General features: G+C 31.9%; 2 protein-coding genes across 6 annotated transcripts in view; one reads left to right on the top strand and one right to left on the bottom strand.

The window, feature by feature from the left end:
• The window catches only part of LOC109859929, a 97,069-nt gene extending 96,596 nt beyond the window's left edge, over positions 1 to 473 (bottom strand). For all 5 annotated transcript variants that reach the window (XM_020438663.1, XM_020438665.1, XM_020438664.1 and 2 more), the window contains exon 1: positions 464 to 473. The gene's annotated coding sequence lies outside the window, so the exon portion shown is untranslated. The remainder of the gene's footprint in view (positions 1 to 463) is intronic.
• Positions 474 to 8,116: 7,643 nt separating this feature from the next.
• Positions 8,117 to 14,294, top strand: LOC109859933 (thyrotropin-releasing hormone-degrading ectoenzyme-like). The gene is made up of 9 exons (XM_020438677.1): positions 8,117 to 8,616; positions 8,741 to 9,187; positions 9,361 to 9,541; positions 9,698 to 9,845; positions 11,321 to 11,402; positions 12,554 to 12,927; positions 13,152 to 13,432; positions 13,627 to 13,811; positions 13,985 to 14,294. Exons 1-9 carry the CDS (start codon positions 8,117 to 8,119, stop codon positions 14,292 to 14,294), a joined length of 2,508 nt encoding a protein of 835 aa, XP_020294266.1.
• Positions 14,295 to 16,355: the final 2,061 nt, after the last annotated feature.

Raw genomic sequence — 16,355 nt, 5'->3', positions numbered from 1 at the left:
ATAAAATTCGGATCGAGGAAACTTTGGAGACTTCATATAACTCTCGCACATTACACCGATGATGATTGGTTAAGAGAGATTCGCTTTTGAAAAAGATCGGCTCTCTATCTTTTTTCTCGAATAACTACGAACGGCACGAAGTGGATTTCCCGCGATATCTTCCAGTCCGTCGCGCAAATTGAACATCGAGAAAGTTCGCCGGCAACCACGAGACAATTTCACGGAAACTAGTTGTATGCCAAGTACAGTAATATCACACGACGAATGAATATATAACAGAAGACGCGAAGTAGATAAGAGAAGGAGAAAGATTGTAAAGAAAAAAAATAGAAGTAACAAAGTGGAGGAAAAACAGTGAACAATAAAAATTGCAACATCACAAATGGACATCGCAAGAGACAGAAAGAGAGAAAATAGAGAAATGAACGAGAAGAGAGATGAGAGAGTCTGCACATTTACTCACGTGTGGTGCGTTTTAGCGATGCGGCAGGACTACCTGTGGGGGATGGAAAAGCGCGTCGGGATCCCTCACGAAAGAGCCTCCTGGTTCTCATCGCGCAGACGTGCTTTTCCATCCCCTCTTGCGTTTACGTGTTACCGTTCGCTCCGGAGAGAGCGAGCGCGAAGGGGTGAACGAGTGAGTGGACTGTGACGGGGGAAGGTAAGAGGCCGATGAAGGCTTTTCTCTGGACTGATAGGGGGACGCAGCGCGACTGCGAAAATACGAAGAGGAATACGTATTGTAGCGGCATAACACGGATAAATGTTTTTTTGTACGTGAAACAAATGTCTTATTTCAATGATAAAATTTGGACTAAAAATTCGGATGTCGTGTGTTGACCAGCCTTCAAGATCAATATCACAAATTTGTTGCGGTCTCATATAATTTCATTCAATAATATTCTATATACACGATGTGTCGTATTTTTGTATTATCTGAATTTCAAAGATTCTTTCGATTTGTTTAATTGTATCATTGATTTTATATTTTGCGCATATCTACATATGTAAATAAAAAAGTCGCGAGGAGTCAACATCGCATATAAGATAAACAAATATTTGATTATTAAGTTTTATAACAATATTGTATCCATTTGCTGTACATTATTAATTTTGTACAATATTTCATAAAATATATAATATGCTGCATCGGCGATTAATAGTATAACACATATACTAATATATTTACGATTGTTTTTTACTTGCTCTAAATCGCAAAATTTAAAAAACACAACATTTATTGAGAACAAACTAAACGTGGCAGCAATAAAATTTCAATAGTTTTATAATTGTAACATAATTATATATCATTTATAGTAGCATATTTATCCTATATTGTATGAAGATCGAGAACGGCACGGCAAAGTTGCGCGAACGGTCATTAATGACTTCGAGTTTTTTAACTTTGTTTTTTTTTTATGGGAAGTATTGTACCTTCTTTACGACGTTTGATTATGCAGATAAAGAGAAAGTGAAGAAACGATTTGTTGTAAACTTTTTTGATCAAAATCTTGAATGATGAACTTCTAATTATAAAATTCTCTAGAGGGTAAGATTTATCTAAACCCCAATAAAACAAAGTTTCGCCTCTTAAGCTCTCGCTTTCGTAAAACCACAATCACTCCTATATTGATCGAAGAGGAACAACCTAAAATTAAAAGATTTCGGTTCGATAAGACAGTTGTGGCGTATATCTTACAGAAGTGGTTATACATGTGTACGGGACTTGTTGTTAAAATATCAAAATTTATATTAGCTTACAAAATCCAAGCTTTTCCATTGACACTATATACTCGAGAAAAGTTTTGCCGCAAATAAATTCGAAAAAATTGTGCGAATTGCATTAGAGGCAAAATTTTTAATCATTCGTTGAGGCGAGACAATATAAAAACTACACATTACGGGATGAAAAACTTGTCGCGTCACTAGCCTGGAAAACAAATCTTATAACAATAGACTCTTTCTCTCTTTTCCAAGATATATATATATATCTTTGAAAATTGGCTAATTCCTATATTTATTTACGTCAAAATTTTAATTGCGTTAACTTTTCTCGGTTAATAGCGCCGAGACATCTTATATAAATTAAAGAGATGAGATGCGTAAGGAATATAGCGTAAGTATAATTTTTCAGTCTTATTTGATTAATAATCTTTGATATACGTTTAACAAGTTACGTTCGACAAACTGAGAACGTCCAGTTCTTTAATCCCATTTACTTACTTGTTGCTATTTCTAAGCATATCTTTTCATCACGATACGGCAAGATAATCAAAATGACTACATCAATTATTATAAGAGACAATCTCATAAATTTTTAACAAAATTATTTTATACGACACACGACCGTTGGTGACGTTGATGAGCAGCTCAAGGGAAATGGCGAAAAGACCGGCGATGACGGTCTTTTCAGCCATTCTTATAAAAATTCGAAAAATCATATAGATAGAAGATAAAAATAATGATAGATATTATTCGGATGCTACCTCTCGTAAACTTATCTTTCTCATTTTTTTACAAACTACGCTCTCGAATTTAAATTTTTATGGGAGAAAAAATTTAAATTTTTATGGGAAAAAAAGTTACGAGAAAAATTACATTACGCGTTTATTTGAGAGTGAAGTATCTCGTTTATTTGTTTGTGTGTAACTTGTTCAGAAATATCTACAAAACTCTCGCGAGCAATAAAATTGTATTTGTTTTATCACGAGATACCGACTTTGCTTAACGTTCATTAAGCGCATCAATTACACTATTATTCGTTGCAGTTTTCTTTCTACACGTCACAACTTCGAAAAAAAAAAAGACCCAGTTAAAAAGTTACGATGACAAAGTCTATCTGCTCGTAAATCTTTCATGTTTCACAAGCGAAATCTACTACTCCATTATGACGTCGGTGTTGTCCCCATCTGCGCTCCCAAAGGACCAAGTCAGAAAGGAAAATTGTGTATAACTTATTGCCGCGTTTTTTTTTTTATTTTTGGAAATGTTTTCTATTCGTAATACATTTGCCCGTCCGGCAATCCCTGTACGTGCACAATAGAATTGTTACCGTGTTTCCCAAATCTGGGAGATACTGTGACAGTATGATATTTCTGTTTTGATAAGATAATATTCGATTGACGCACCCTCGGACGGGTGCGTCAACTTGCCGGTAACCGCAACCCACATCCGACTGTCCCTTTCGTTCGGCAGAAAGCGAAATAAGCAAGAACAACGCAAACGAAAGCGAGAGAGATCGATCGCCGTAAGAGGGACATAAAGCTTCGAATTTGGAATTGTCGTTCCTTTTTTTTTATTTAACTAGAACGAAACGCGCGCACATTTATTCTCGTAGATCTGAGAAATCACACACACGCTCGCTTAAGTGTGTGTGTGTGTGTGTGTGTCTTTATTGCCTGTGTAATGCATCTAGAGCTAATAGATGGATTTGACGACGGAAAAATTCGAAAAGCAGAAAAGAGAGAATTAGAGAAAAAAAGAGAGAGAGAGAGAGAGAGAGAGAGAAGAAGAAGAAGAAGAGACCTTGTTCTTTCAGGTAACGATTGCTCCGCTAAGTTCATGAGGTAGTTTAATAAGGGAATGGGAGCTTATTCATATCTCCTGCACAGCGCAAGCGCCGGAAAGCCACCTGTAGCCCCAGCCTCCAATCAATACATCACATACACACAGAAAGAGAGGTAATATCACGACAGCCTGCCTGCCTGCTTGCCTGCCTGCCTGCCTGCCTGCCTCTCTGCCTCTCCCCACGTCTCTGTATACTTGCTTACTTGCCTGCTTGCCTGCCTGCCTGCTCGCCTCCCTGTTTGCAGGGTGGAAATCGGAACGGACGTAAGAGAGAATCCTCGAGACCCTACCTCTCCACCGCCTGCCAGAATCGCCTGTTGCTGTCGTCACGCCAATATTATATGCAACGCAGTTGTGTCGTCGAAACCGCTCCGCGTTCTGATTTTAGGCGATAGCCTAGTTCAGAGCGGCGAGCATTCGTGACCGCGGGTCGATATCACTTTCGCTCTGTACAAAAAGCTGAGTTAACTGCGAAATGTGTACAATTTTGCGTGACAAATTTGATAGAGTCGGTATTTTTCTCATTCTTTCGACATGTTCATATTACATTTGTCAATGAGTTCACAAATATATTGCATATCGGAAACAGCCAGTGTACGTTACAAGAATTAACACTTGGAAAAATTTTTTTTTTTTCTTAGACTGTAATGAGAATGTGATTTCTTGGAAAATATGCATCTTGAGAGAATCTCACAAAAGACGCGAAAATCTCACTACCAAGAAGAGCAGGGCTTGTTTCTTAATTGGCAATTTTTACTTCGTATTCCTTGCTTTTCCCTCTCTCTTCAATTGCGATGCCGTTTTGCGACTTCTCTTTTTGCTTAAATCTATAATAGAAATATCGAACGATCTGTCGCAGGATTGACAGAATGAGTGATCGACATATATAGTGGACTCTTGTTGAGCAGAGAAAGAATCAACCCAAAGTACTGGCCCATATGTTAGAGTGCTCGAGATCCTCCAGAGAGGTTTTACACTCTTGGTTTCCATTTAATTATTGAACTACCCTTTTTGTCTTTCGCGCTGTAAACTCTATTCTTTTTTTTTTTTGGTTTTTTTACTTTTTCTTCAAGAAATTGCTGAATTGTTGTTATCAAATAAAGTGCAACCATTTTATTGCAAAGCAGTTTATACATGTGCGCATATATGTGTGATTCTATGTAATAATCATAACAGAGTTATTTTATTTAGTGCGCAAAAAATTGCTTATATATATTGTTTACGTAAGCACATCGATAAAAAAATTTTTTTAATTAGCTCGAGCTAATTGTTTTCTCTGTAGCAAAATTATTATTTATTATTACTTATTTTGATGAAATTTCTATCAAACACGTGTTCTCCTCACGTTCACGTTTATTTTCGATTACACGCGATAAGTAATAAAAGCATCAGGAAAGCAAAGCCGTAACAGTACGAACGATCGATGGTGTGCGACCGCATCAGCGGAAACAAAAATCCGTAGAAAAATCGTTTTCGTCGTCAACGCGATATTACGCAAGACACGTATTTCTGGACACGCGTTTTTTCTTCACCGATGAAAATATATATGTTCTGCCACAACACGATAGAAATGAAAAAATAAAAAAAAATAAAAAAAAACAAATACAGCAACGCAAAATATTCCAAATGGTTTTTTTTATTACTTTTCTTTTTTCCAACATTATTATTATGCAAATGAATATAATATTGCACACGACGCATACAATATGATACGTTTTCAAATGAACTACGCAGAACATGCTTTTTATAGACATATTTTTTCGGCTTATTCGAAATGGAAAATAACACAGGTTATTGCAATACTCGATAACCGTAGAAACGTTAAACAAGGGGATATTAAATCAAACGCTCCGATATGTACTTCATTTTCCGTGAAATTCATGCATGTTGACTTTCCGTTGAGCATTAAAACATTTCGATATATCGTATGTACGCACACGTACGTATAATTTTCGCTAAGAACGCCAAGGACACAAAATGAAATAAAAGCGTACAAATTTCATTCGTTGATACAAACAATATTTTGATAAATTACTGATAAGTTACATAAACAATATTACTGAGATAAATTTTATTTATTGTAGTCCGCGCGTATCTACAAAACGCATTTCTATGTAACAATTAAATTATTTTTTTATTTGTGTTTCTGCATTCTTTACCATATTAAATTGTACAAACACATTTTACGATATTTACGTTAGGTAAGAATTCTACTTTCAATGATTTACAAATAATATTGTACAATAATTGCACAATAATTGCAAATAATGAAAGAGTGGAGTTACGTCCTTCTACCTAGTAATCGGTAGAACGTTGTCAGCACAAGCGCTTTTAGAGTCTTGTGTGAAATTTATCACATTTGTCAACAACGCAAATCAGATAATCAAAACGTCAATTTTTTTTATTTATGAAGATTTGCATTGAAATTCATTATGCGTTCACAAATCTTGACGACAAACAAATAACGAAATTAATATGTGTAATAGATCAATATATTTCGTAAATTTTGAAAACTAGTGTTTATGAGACTTCATTGGCTTGAGAATTTAATGTTTTAATTCTTGTAGCGCTTTATAATAAAAAGCGTCGGATAATAAGCTGCCGCAGATTAATTTCGTTGTATAACAGAGTACGTAGTTAGGCGTATAAAGTAGCGAAGATGCATCATCTCGAGTGCAATTCAATTTCGTATTGTATATAAAGTCCCCCCCCTCCCCATTCTTCATCCCCCGAAGATGCTCCACGTTGCGGGATGGAACATTGCTAACCACGTTAATATCGGTTTCCAGAAGCAATTGAGCGAACCTCGCTGTTGTACCTTGCCCCTTGATGGCACAGGGGGAAAGGGTCCATCTAAATATAACATTCCAGCGAAGGCTCGCGCGTATATCGAGGCAGCCTGGATAATATCGATCTTTTGAACGCGCGCTCGTGACGCGTATGATATTGCTTGCTAGTGGTATGATACCAGTTGAAACTCGCCGCGCGCAAAAGGAAAGTTGATCTGCTGTAGGTATCCGTTTGTAGTCAGACACGTCACTTTTGTTTGATAACGAATCGCAAGCAGCGAACTAAGATGTTGACAAGAGATTATTCGACCAAATGATAATATAAATTATCTGTTCCTTCTGTAAAAACAAATATTGTTTATAAAACTTTAACTGTGTTTGTAAAACTTAAACTGTAAAATTTTACATGTTGATATTATGCGCACATATTTAAGTTATAATAATATATGGATAATATATATGAATAACAATTTCAATTTTAAACAATTAATAATGATTTAAGGCTCGTTGAAATTAAACACAGAAATATATAAGGCCTTACGAGCCATTTCCAGGATGTTGAGCGGAAACTGTGCGTGTATATATACATATATATATGCATACACATGTAACGAGTTCAACTTGTAAATTTTTACAAGTGAATATTTTTTGAATTGAAATCTCAATTTTTAAATTCATACGGGATGCTAGATTTGCATCTCACATATGAAAGACCCCGGATACTCCTCTAACTAATTTTTTTTAAATATTGCGAAAAAACTCCTCGGCCAGGAGTCTTTTCAATTTTATCTTTCGCACAGGATAATATCCGTTATATGTGATCTTTGGGTTTTTCGTGTTTATTTACATCAGAGCCTTCCAACTCGAGCACGGCGTGCGGTTTGTGCCATAAGATTTCTATGCAGTCACGTGATCAGTTGGAAGGCTCTGATTTACATGATGCTACGTTTAAAGAGTTCGTTATCGACATTGTGTCAGTTTTCAGTGATCTGTCGAGGAAGTAAGATTGCAGTTAAATATATAAATTTACTCTTTTAACATTTTAATTTATTTTGTGTAAAAGTGATATATGTATATATTTTGTGTAAGCAGTTAATTTACAAAAACAGATTAACACGACGCACAGACATTTATATTTTTTTTAAAGATTTGGTAAGTTAATAAAAAATATTTGTATATTTCTTTTTGAAAAATTTGTAAGATGTAACTCTAAACTTCAATTGAGAAAAATTAGAAATGCGATAAAATTATTTTATTGTTTTATTCGTCAATTTTTTAATAATTAAAAACTATTATATACATTATAGAGATATTAGTTTTTTACTATTTATACACAAGTCATATATGAATATATATATGTGTATAGTCATATGAATATATGTATATACATATGTGTGTTGTTTTGGCATAACAGAGACTATATATTTGAAGCTTTCAAACAAAATATATCATAATAAATACTGTTTCAAAGTCGCTTTGATCGAAGATTTCAAATCAAGCAGAAAACGTTTTGTTATTACTATACATTTTTAGAAAAATTTATATTAACGCTTCACGTATATTTTGTTATTCTTATGTAGTTAAAAAAAGAAAATAAAATTCATATATTGTGAGAATATCATTATATAATTAAATTTAATCACAAATCAGAGTAGCAAAGTTAACAAGGTTACGTATAATAACATATAATAAACTACGATAAAATTTGTTTTTAATACAAATTTACTTTATACAGATGTGTTTGAAAAATAAATCTTAATATGGCTATGTTAAGACTGATACAAAATATCGGTTTACTATTTGTCATCACAACAGCTTTTGTTACTGGTTCTGATATATTCATTACGCGAGTACCGCGCACGACAAAAACAAAAACAGAAAAAGTCAATATATCGAACCACATACTACCAGAACATTATGATATAATATTAATAATAAAAAATGGAACGACAACTTATTCTGGCGAAATAAACGCCACTATTTTTATCGAACGTTCAACACATGAAATACAAATGCACATGGATTCAACAGTAAATATAAAAGAGATACGATTGTACGAGCAAGATGAGAAATATAAGTATAAAAAAGGTTTCTCTTCGTATGACCCTGAGTCGCAAATCGTTTCCATTGACATCGGTCGTAGAATACCAATTGGAAAATACAATCTTCAAATATCATTTGAAACTGTTATAAAGAATAACACAGAAAGCATCCTTACAAAAAAGAGTTTTTCTTTCTACAATAATCCACAAATAAAAGAGTAAATAAATGTTAAAATGTTCATAATACATTAATATGTTGTAAATTTGTCCATTAGTGTTCTTTACAAGTTCTCTTCATCATCATTTAACAATATCCCTAACATATGTAAACAATTTTGACAGATGGTTAATTGCAACAAATTTCTACTCGTTTGGAGCTCGACAAATGTTTCCGTGTTGGGATGAGCCACAATTTATAGCCACGTTTAATCTTTCTATAGAACATGATAAGGGGTATATGGCTCTGTCGCATGGAAAGGGAAAAAGAGAGTTTACTAAGTACAATACATGTATTACAAAGTTTGTGACTACTCTTCGAATGTCCACTCACTTCTTAGCGTTTGCATTGATCAGTTATCCGACTTTTCATTACATTCCGGGAACTATTTTGAAACAAGATAATCAATATCTACAGCTTTATACACAATTTGCGCAAATCGCTATTGGTAGGATTACAATGCATATGGAATACGAATGGGGGAATTTGAAGAATTTTCCAGATGTACATCATGTCGCAATATCAGATTATCGAATTACTGAGATGTCGCATTGGAGACTCATTTTTTATAAGTAATGATATATACATATATGTGTCTCCATCTTTTTTTTTATATTAGATATATAGAAGCATTTTTATTGTATTACAATTATTATATAATAAACATTGTTTTTGAAAGCGTTATAATAATACAGAATGATATGATAATACAATTTTAATATAACTATGTATTAATTATTTTTAGAGAAACAGATATTATTTATGATTTAAAGTTACATCGTTCTATGCGCATTATAGAGATAGCGCGCTTAATAGCACGTCAAGTGGCGTATCAATGGTTTGCTGTTCCTAGCTCATCTTCGTGGCCTTACCGATGGTTAAACGAAGGTCTTGCTTTATTATTTGGAATAGAAGCTATCGACAAGGTTATTTCCATGTAGCACTACTATTTTATTTACATTTCGACGATTTTAATCGTCAACTTGTATGCTAAACTTTTTTTAGAAGTAGGTATACGTATATAATATTCGTACGTCAATTAAATATTTACTTAATCATATTAAAACGTGTTTGTTTTTCAGGTTTTTCCAGAATTAGATTTCCACATGAACTTGTTTGTAGTTCAGAATCAATATGAAAGTCTTCGTTTAAACTCTATTCTTGAGAAATATCCTTTCAAACCGCCATTTAACAACTCCAATAATGGACATTATAATCCTTATTCTAAAAGTAAGATAAGATGAATAATTTTAAAATTTTGAATACAAATTTGGAATATAAATATCATGAAACTATAAAATTAATGCTAACTCTTTATGTACATTTCACGCATGTACACGTATATAAACATAATATATATATGTATATATATGTATATAAAAAAATATATATATATGTAATGAATATAAAAAAAAATTGCTAACTCTTTATGTACATTTCACGCATGTACACGTATATAAACATAATATATATATGTATATATATGTATATAAAAAAATATATATATAATGTATATATAAATATATATTTACAATTAATAAAAAAGAAACGTTGAAATGGTAGTTGAAGCAGACACAGTTGTTGTTGTGTAAAATGTTGTTCATTTAAAAAGTATGGATGAATGTATAAATGTATAAACGTTTCGACCTTCAATTTAGGTTTTTATCAATATAATTAAGAATAAACAATAGTTGTGGTCTTTATATATTAAGATGTGTAACGTACATGTTTGAATTGACAGGCCACATCCTCTCAGAAACAAAGAAGAAACTGGATTCTATTCCGTTGCTTCTTTGCTACTGAGAGGATGTGGCCTGTCAATTCAAACATATACGTTACACATCTTAATATATGAAGACCACAACTATTGTTTATTCTTAATTATATTGATAAAAACCTAAATTGAAGGTCGAAACGTTTATACATTTATACATTTATCCATACTTTTCAAATAAACAATATTTTACACCTTTACACAATAATAACTGTGTCTGCTTTAACTGCCATTTCAATGTTTCTTTTTTGAAAATATTTGGAGCTAATCATCTTTCTTAAAAACGTATACAATTAATAATATATATATGCGTAAAATGTATATAAAATGTATATATATAACTAAACTGTACATACATATATATACAGGGTGTCTCATAATGACCGTCTCACCGCTCGTAGGCAAAAAGAAGGGGTTATTCTAAGACGAAAAATCCTATATCACTTTGGAAGATTCGCAATAATTAACAAGATATGAATTAATAAAGATCCGCTAATCAGCGTGCATCCAGCGTAAGGGGAGCGTAAAGACAGCCTAGTCTTTCGCGTGGACGCGCTGTTGCGATGGAATGAGAAGAAGCTAATAGAATAGCATGTGCATACATAGCATATAGGCTGCGTTCGGGTTCGGGCAGCGCGCTATCCGCGCTATTGTATTCCGTCGCTACGGCGCGACAGATTGGGCTGTCCTTACGCTGGATGCACGCCGATTAGCGGATCTTTATTAATTCATATCTCGTTAATTATTGCGAATCTTCCAAAGTGGTATAGAACTTTTCGTCTTAGAATAACCTTCTTTTTGCCTACGAGCGGTGAGACGGTCATTATGGAACACCCTGTATATATCAATTTAATTTTTACTTTTGTATAAATTTATTTTACACAAGTTTTTAAAATTTAATTAACACGTTTTGTATTGACATGATTTGCAGTAACCTTTATAATGCGTATGTTGCAACATATAATGACTACTGACTTATTTCGAGAAGGTGTCAAAAATTACTTAAAAAAAACGTAAGTGTGTAAAATATTTATAACTAATGTAATAACTGTTACGACTGTTTTTGCTAATAATTTATACAGGGTGTCCAACAATTAGTGTAAAATCTCTCGTAAGCAAGTAGAAGTAAACCTGAGTCGAAAAGTCCTGAACCATTTTTTTCTATTATATAATAAATATAATAAAGGAGTAATTAATGAATAAATCAAGCAAATCACAGCGCCGACTTTTAGCCGGGCGCACGTCACTGAACCACGAGCCTGGTATGCGTGAGCGCTCCGCGCGGCTCACATGACATGCGCCCGGCTAAAGATCGGCGCTGATTGACTTGATTTATTCAATAATTACTCTTTTATTATATGTAATAGAAAAAATTGATTCAGGATTTTTCGGCTCAAGTTTACTCCTTCTACCTGCCTACGAGAGATTTTACACTAATTGTTGAACACCCTGTATATACACGCACATAAGTGGAAAAACGTTATAAAAATTGAAATTTTGAACATCTATTATAAATTGCTTTTATTTTAAACCAGTATATAAGGCCTTACGAGCCGTTTCCAAGACGTTGAGCGGAAACTATGTGTACATATATATGTATATATGTACACATATATGTATATATACACGTGTAACAAGCTTTAAAAATTGTTTGAATTACGCTGGCTGAAAATAAGCGTTATCAACAGTATCAGACCATCTTCGATATATGTATGAATATTGCGAGAATAACTCCAAGTGCCTCGGTGGCCTAACAGGGAAGGCGATGGCACGGAAAGCCGGAGATTCCAGGTTCGACTCCTGGCCGAAGAGTTTTTTTCGCAATATTTGAAAAATTAGATAGAGGGGTATCCGGGGTCTGTCATATGTGAGATGCAAATCCAGCATCCCGTATGAATTTAAGAATTGAGTTTTCAATTTAAAAAATACTCACTTGTAAAAAATTTACAAGTTGAACTTATTACACGTGTATGCATGTATACATATATGTATACACATACAGTTTCCGCTCAATGCTTGGAAACGGCTCGTAAGGCTTTATATATTTGTTTAACTTTCAACGAGCTTTAAAAATTGTTTGCTTTTATTTTATTTTGTTTTTACATTTTAATATTATTTTACAAAATTGTCTAATTACATTGTAAATTAAATTTTACAAATTTAGTGATTCTATCTCGAGAACTCTAGATGATTTCTTGCAAACTTTGCAAGATACTCTAGATGTATCAACTTTGAATAATAAAGTTAACATCAAATACTTGATCAAGTGCTGGATAAGTCAAACTCATTATCCTGAAATAAAGATCATAAAAAAAAAAGATAATATTTTGATAGAAATGATACAAGAGTCGTATGATCTGAATGACAATGGTTATATACCTTTAACTATTACTGGTCAATCAAATCCAAATTTTAACTTAACCTCATATTCCCATATCTATTGGATAAAATATGATAATTATCAAAGTATTTACGATGATAGAAACTGTCTATACTATCCTGAAAAAGGTTGGATAATAGTTAATTTGCAGCAAGCTGGTGAGTGTTGATAGAAAAGACAAGCGAGTTTTATAATTATATATAATGTAAATTTAACAATTATATTGTATATATATATATATATATATAATTGTTAAATTTACATTTAAAATCCAATAAAAGTAAAATTTCAATATGTTAGAAAACATGTGTGTGTCTTAATATGTTATCATGTCTTAAAAAACAGAATTTCTATAGAATCAATGAAATTCATTGTTTAATAGGATACTATCGTGTCAATTACGATAACGAGAATTGGAGAAAAATTATATCTTTTCTACAAAACGATAATTTTCAGCAGATACATGTTCTTAATCGTGCCAAACTACTCGATGATGCGTTTTATTTTATGATGCATCACACTCTAGATTCATCTATATTTTGGAATCTTACGAACTACTTGTATCGAGACACAGATTACGTAGCATGGTATCCTATGTTTAAAGCTATGGAAAATTTATCACAGAAATTGATCCCATTTCCAAAAAACATCGCCTCTATCATGGTGATTAATACTAAACATTTTGTTAAAAAGAAAATGTATATGTGTTGTTGATAAATTGTTACATTAAAAAATAGCGCAAAAATAATAGTTTTAAAAAATACCATTTACACATATATATATATATATATATATATATCTGTATATTTAGTTAATAAAACCAACATGAAATTCATATTTTATTCAATTTGTTTTAGATAAAATTAAGAGTGGTATTGCGCATGCATTTAAACATTATAAAATACGAAGAAAGTCCTGACGACAGTATTCTTCTTAAACTTTTAAGACAAGAATCTGCGAGATGGGCATGTGTTCTTAATGATGGCGAATGCTTGAGAACTGCCGCTAATTACTTGAAATCTCATCTTCTTTATAAAAAGCCGTATGTATAAACAGTGTTTGTGTGTGTGTGTGATTTATAATTTTTTTTCTTAATCATATTTCTCTTACTACGCATAGAGTTTGACAAATTACATGTTTGAACAAGATATAAGATTATAAGCTAAATTTTTTCTGTATAACATGTACGTTGTTTCTTTTTTCTGGATATCGTAGTCTTCTACCGTGGTGGAAAGAGTGGGCATATTGTAACGGTCTGCAGCCTGATATATGGAATATGATAAAAGAGAAAAAAGAAGAACTTAATGTCACGATTATTGAATTCAAACCTGAATGTTTGAGAGATTCTAATATTATTATTGATTATTTAATCAGTTTATCTGAAGAAGAGAAAATTCAACATGTCCCTCGAACTGTTGATTTTGAAAAATTCTTGAAAATTAATCCTAATTACGTAAATAACGAAAGCTTTTTACTATATCTTGAACATTGTTTATTGATATTTCAAGAGATAATGCCAACGTAATTATATAGTTTTATATTATAGTTTTCTTTTTTTTTTTTAATTGCATGCAGTACATATATGCCGTTTTACACTTTAACATAAAAAAAAAACTTTTATTAAACAGTATTAATTATTCATACTATTAACTTTTGTAGCAATACTTCTAAGATTCAGAGCATATTAAGCAAAATTATTAATGCCATTTATGACGAAAGCAAACTAAACAAGGTAAATATTACAATTTTACGATATGGAAGTATCATATGTTACTAAATATGATAAAATTATTTGTATTATATTAAAACTTCACTTATCTTTTTGTATATGTTATATACAGTATGATACAGTTTTCGTCTTGTTACAGTTACAGTTACGTTCTCTGTTACAGTTTAAAAACAATTTATATTAAATTATATCTCTCAAATTTGAGTTTTATACTTACAAGAATTATATGATTCATGTGTGCATATATCAATATTTATAAATAATTTGTTTTAGATAGAGCAGTTTGTAAAATGGAACAAAGATTTAGAAGCAGTGTTACCAAAGATTCGATACAAGTTAAAACTTCGTAAAGATCAAATTAAGAAACAAGCTAGGGAACATAAAAATATAATACATCCTGATTTATAACACAAAAAAATCACACGGCATATATAAAGTGCAACATATTACTATACTAAATTTGTGTGAAAAATAGTTATAACATTAGATACTACATGCTTGGCTTTGATAATCTTGATAAAAGTAAAAACCATTTTGTTAAATCCTAGCTGTTATACATATTAGCTGTTATACATATTAGCTGTTATATGTATATCTTTCGAAATTGATATCGATCGAAATTTTCTTTCGTTGTCACAACAGAACAAAAATAAAACGCGAAAGTATTTTTGTCGGAATCAATTCTGAAAAAAAATTGTGATTTTTTGTGTATTGCAACAGTTTACGCTGCTAGCCTTTGTTTATATTTGAAAATTCTGAAACTTTATTTTTAATTTTAATTTTTAAATAATTTGTTTAATATAATTTATAATAATGTGTTTTAATAATGTAAGATATTGTTTTCTAAGGAAACTCAATAAACATATATATTTAATGCTAATTTGTATTTAATGCTAATGTTCAGACGTTTAAAGACGTTAAAGGCATTTAAGATATTTTAATATGTTTAAAATTGAATTTCCTCAAATTTCCTGAAGTTTTTATAATAAAATATAATAAGAATGAACATAAATATAAAAGCTGATGCAAATGTAAACATATAATATTATTAGGCTAATAAAAAATTTGTATCAAATTATTTTTTATTGAAGTAAAATTAATTTGACAAATTTTGCAATGTTGTTTATGTGTGTTTTATATATATATATATATGTATAAATAAAATATACATATGTAAAATAAATAATAATTATTCTCCAAAAACTGAGGTTAACTTGTTAAATACTAATTAATTAAAATTACCTTCATCACTTTGGACATTATCAATAGTAAATATCTTGATTTAAGTATAAATGGAGTTATAGGCCACTTTCAAACTACACGGTTCAATTATTGAACTAACTCTGAAAACTTATGTGTCAAGAATTATCGTATTTGCTTGGAATATAAGCAATCTGAAATGCTTTATTGCTAAATAACATGAAGTTGTACGTGTAACTATGGCAACCGAAAAAAATTGAGAAATGGAGTTAGGCCACTTTCAAAATAAACGGCTCATGTATATATAAATAATATACATATACATATATATATTATATATATACAGTAGGGAGCACCATATCGTGCGGATCCAGGGGAAGTATTTCTCGAAAATTTCTTCTTTAGCTGCTTCTATTACTGCGCGCTGTTCTCCTTCGATCTCGGACCGTTGGCGAAGACCGAAGAAGAACGGCGCGTAGAGCATCCAAAAGAGAAATTCCCGAAAAAAATTTCCCTTGGAACCGCACGATATGATGCTCCCTATTGTACATACATACAGGGATTTATACCGATATGCAAAATACCGGTATTTTACCGATATTTTTGGGTAATACTATTAGCGATTTCGGCTGGTTTGCACCGACTGCACATTTCGGG

This window comes from Pseudomyrmex gracilis, unplaced genomic scaffold (genome assembly GCF_002006095.1).
Source record: "Pseudomyrmex gracilis isolate BER0280 unplaced genomic scaffold, ASM200609v1 scaffold_303, whole genome shotgun sequence".
Taxonomy (NCBI): Eukaryota; Metazoa; Arthropoda; class Insecta; order Hymenoptera; family Formicidae; genus Pseudomyrmex; species Pseudomyrmex gracilis.
This window is presented reverse-complemented; position numbering and strand designations above follow the sequence as displayed.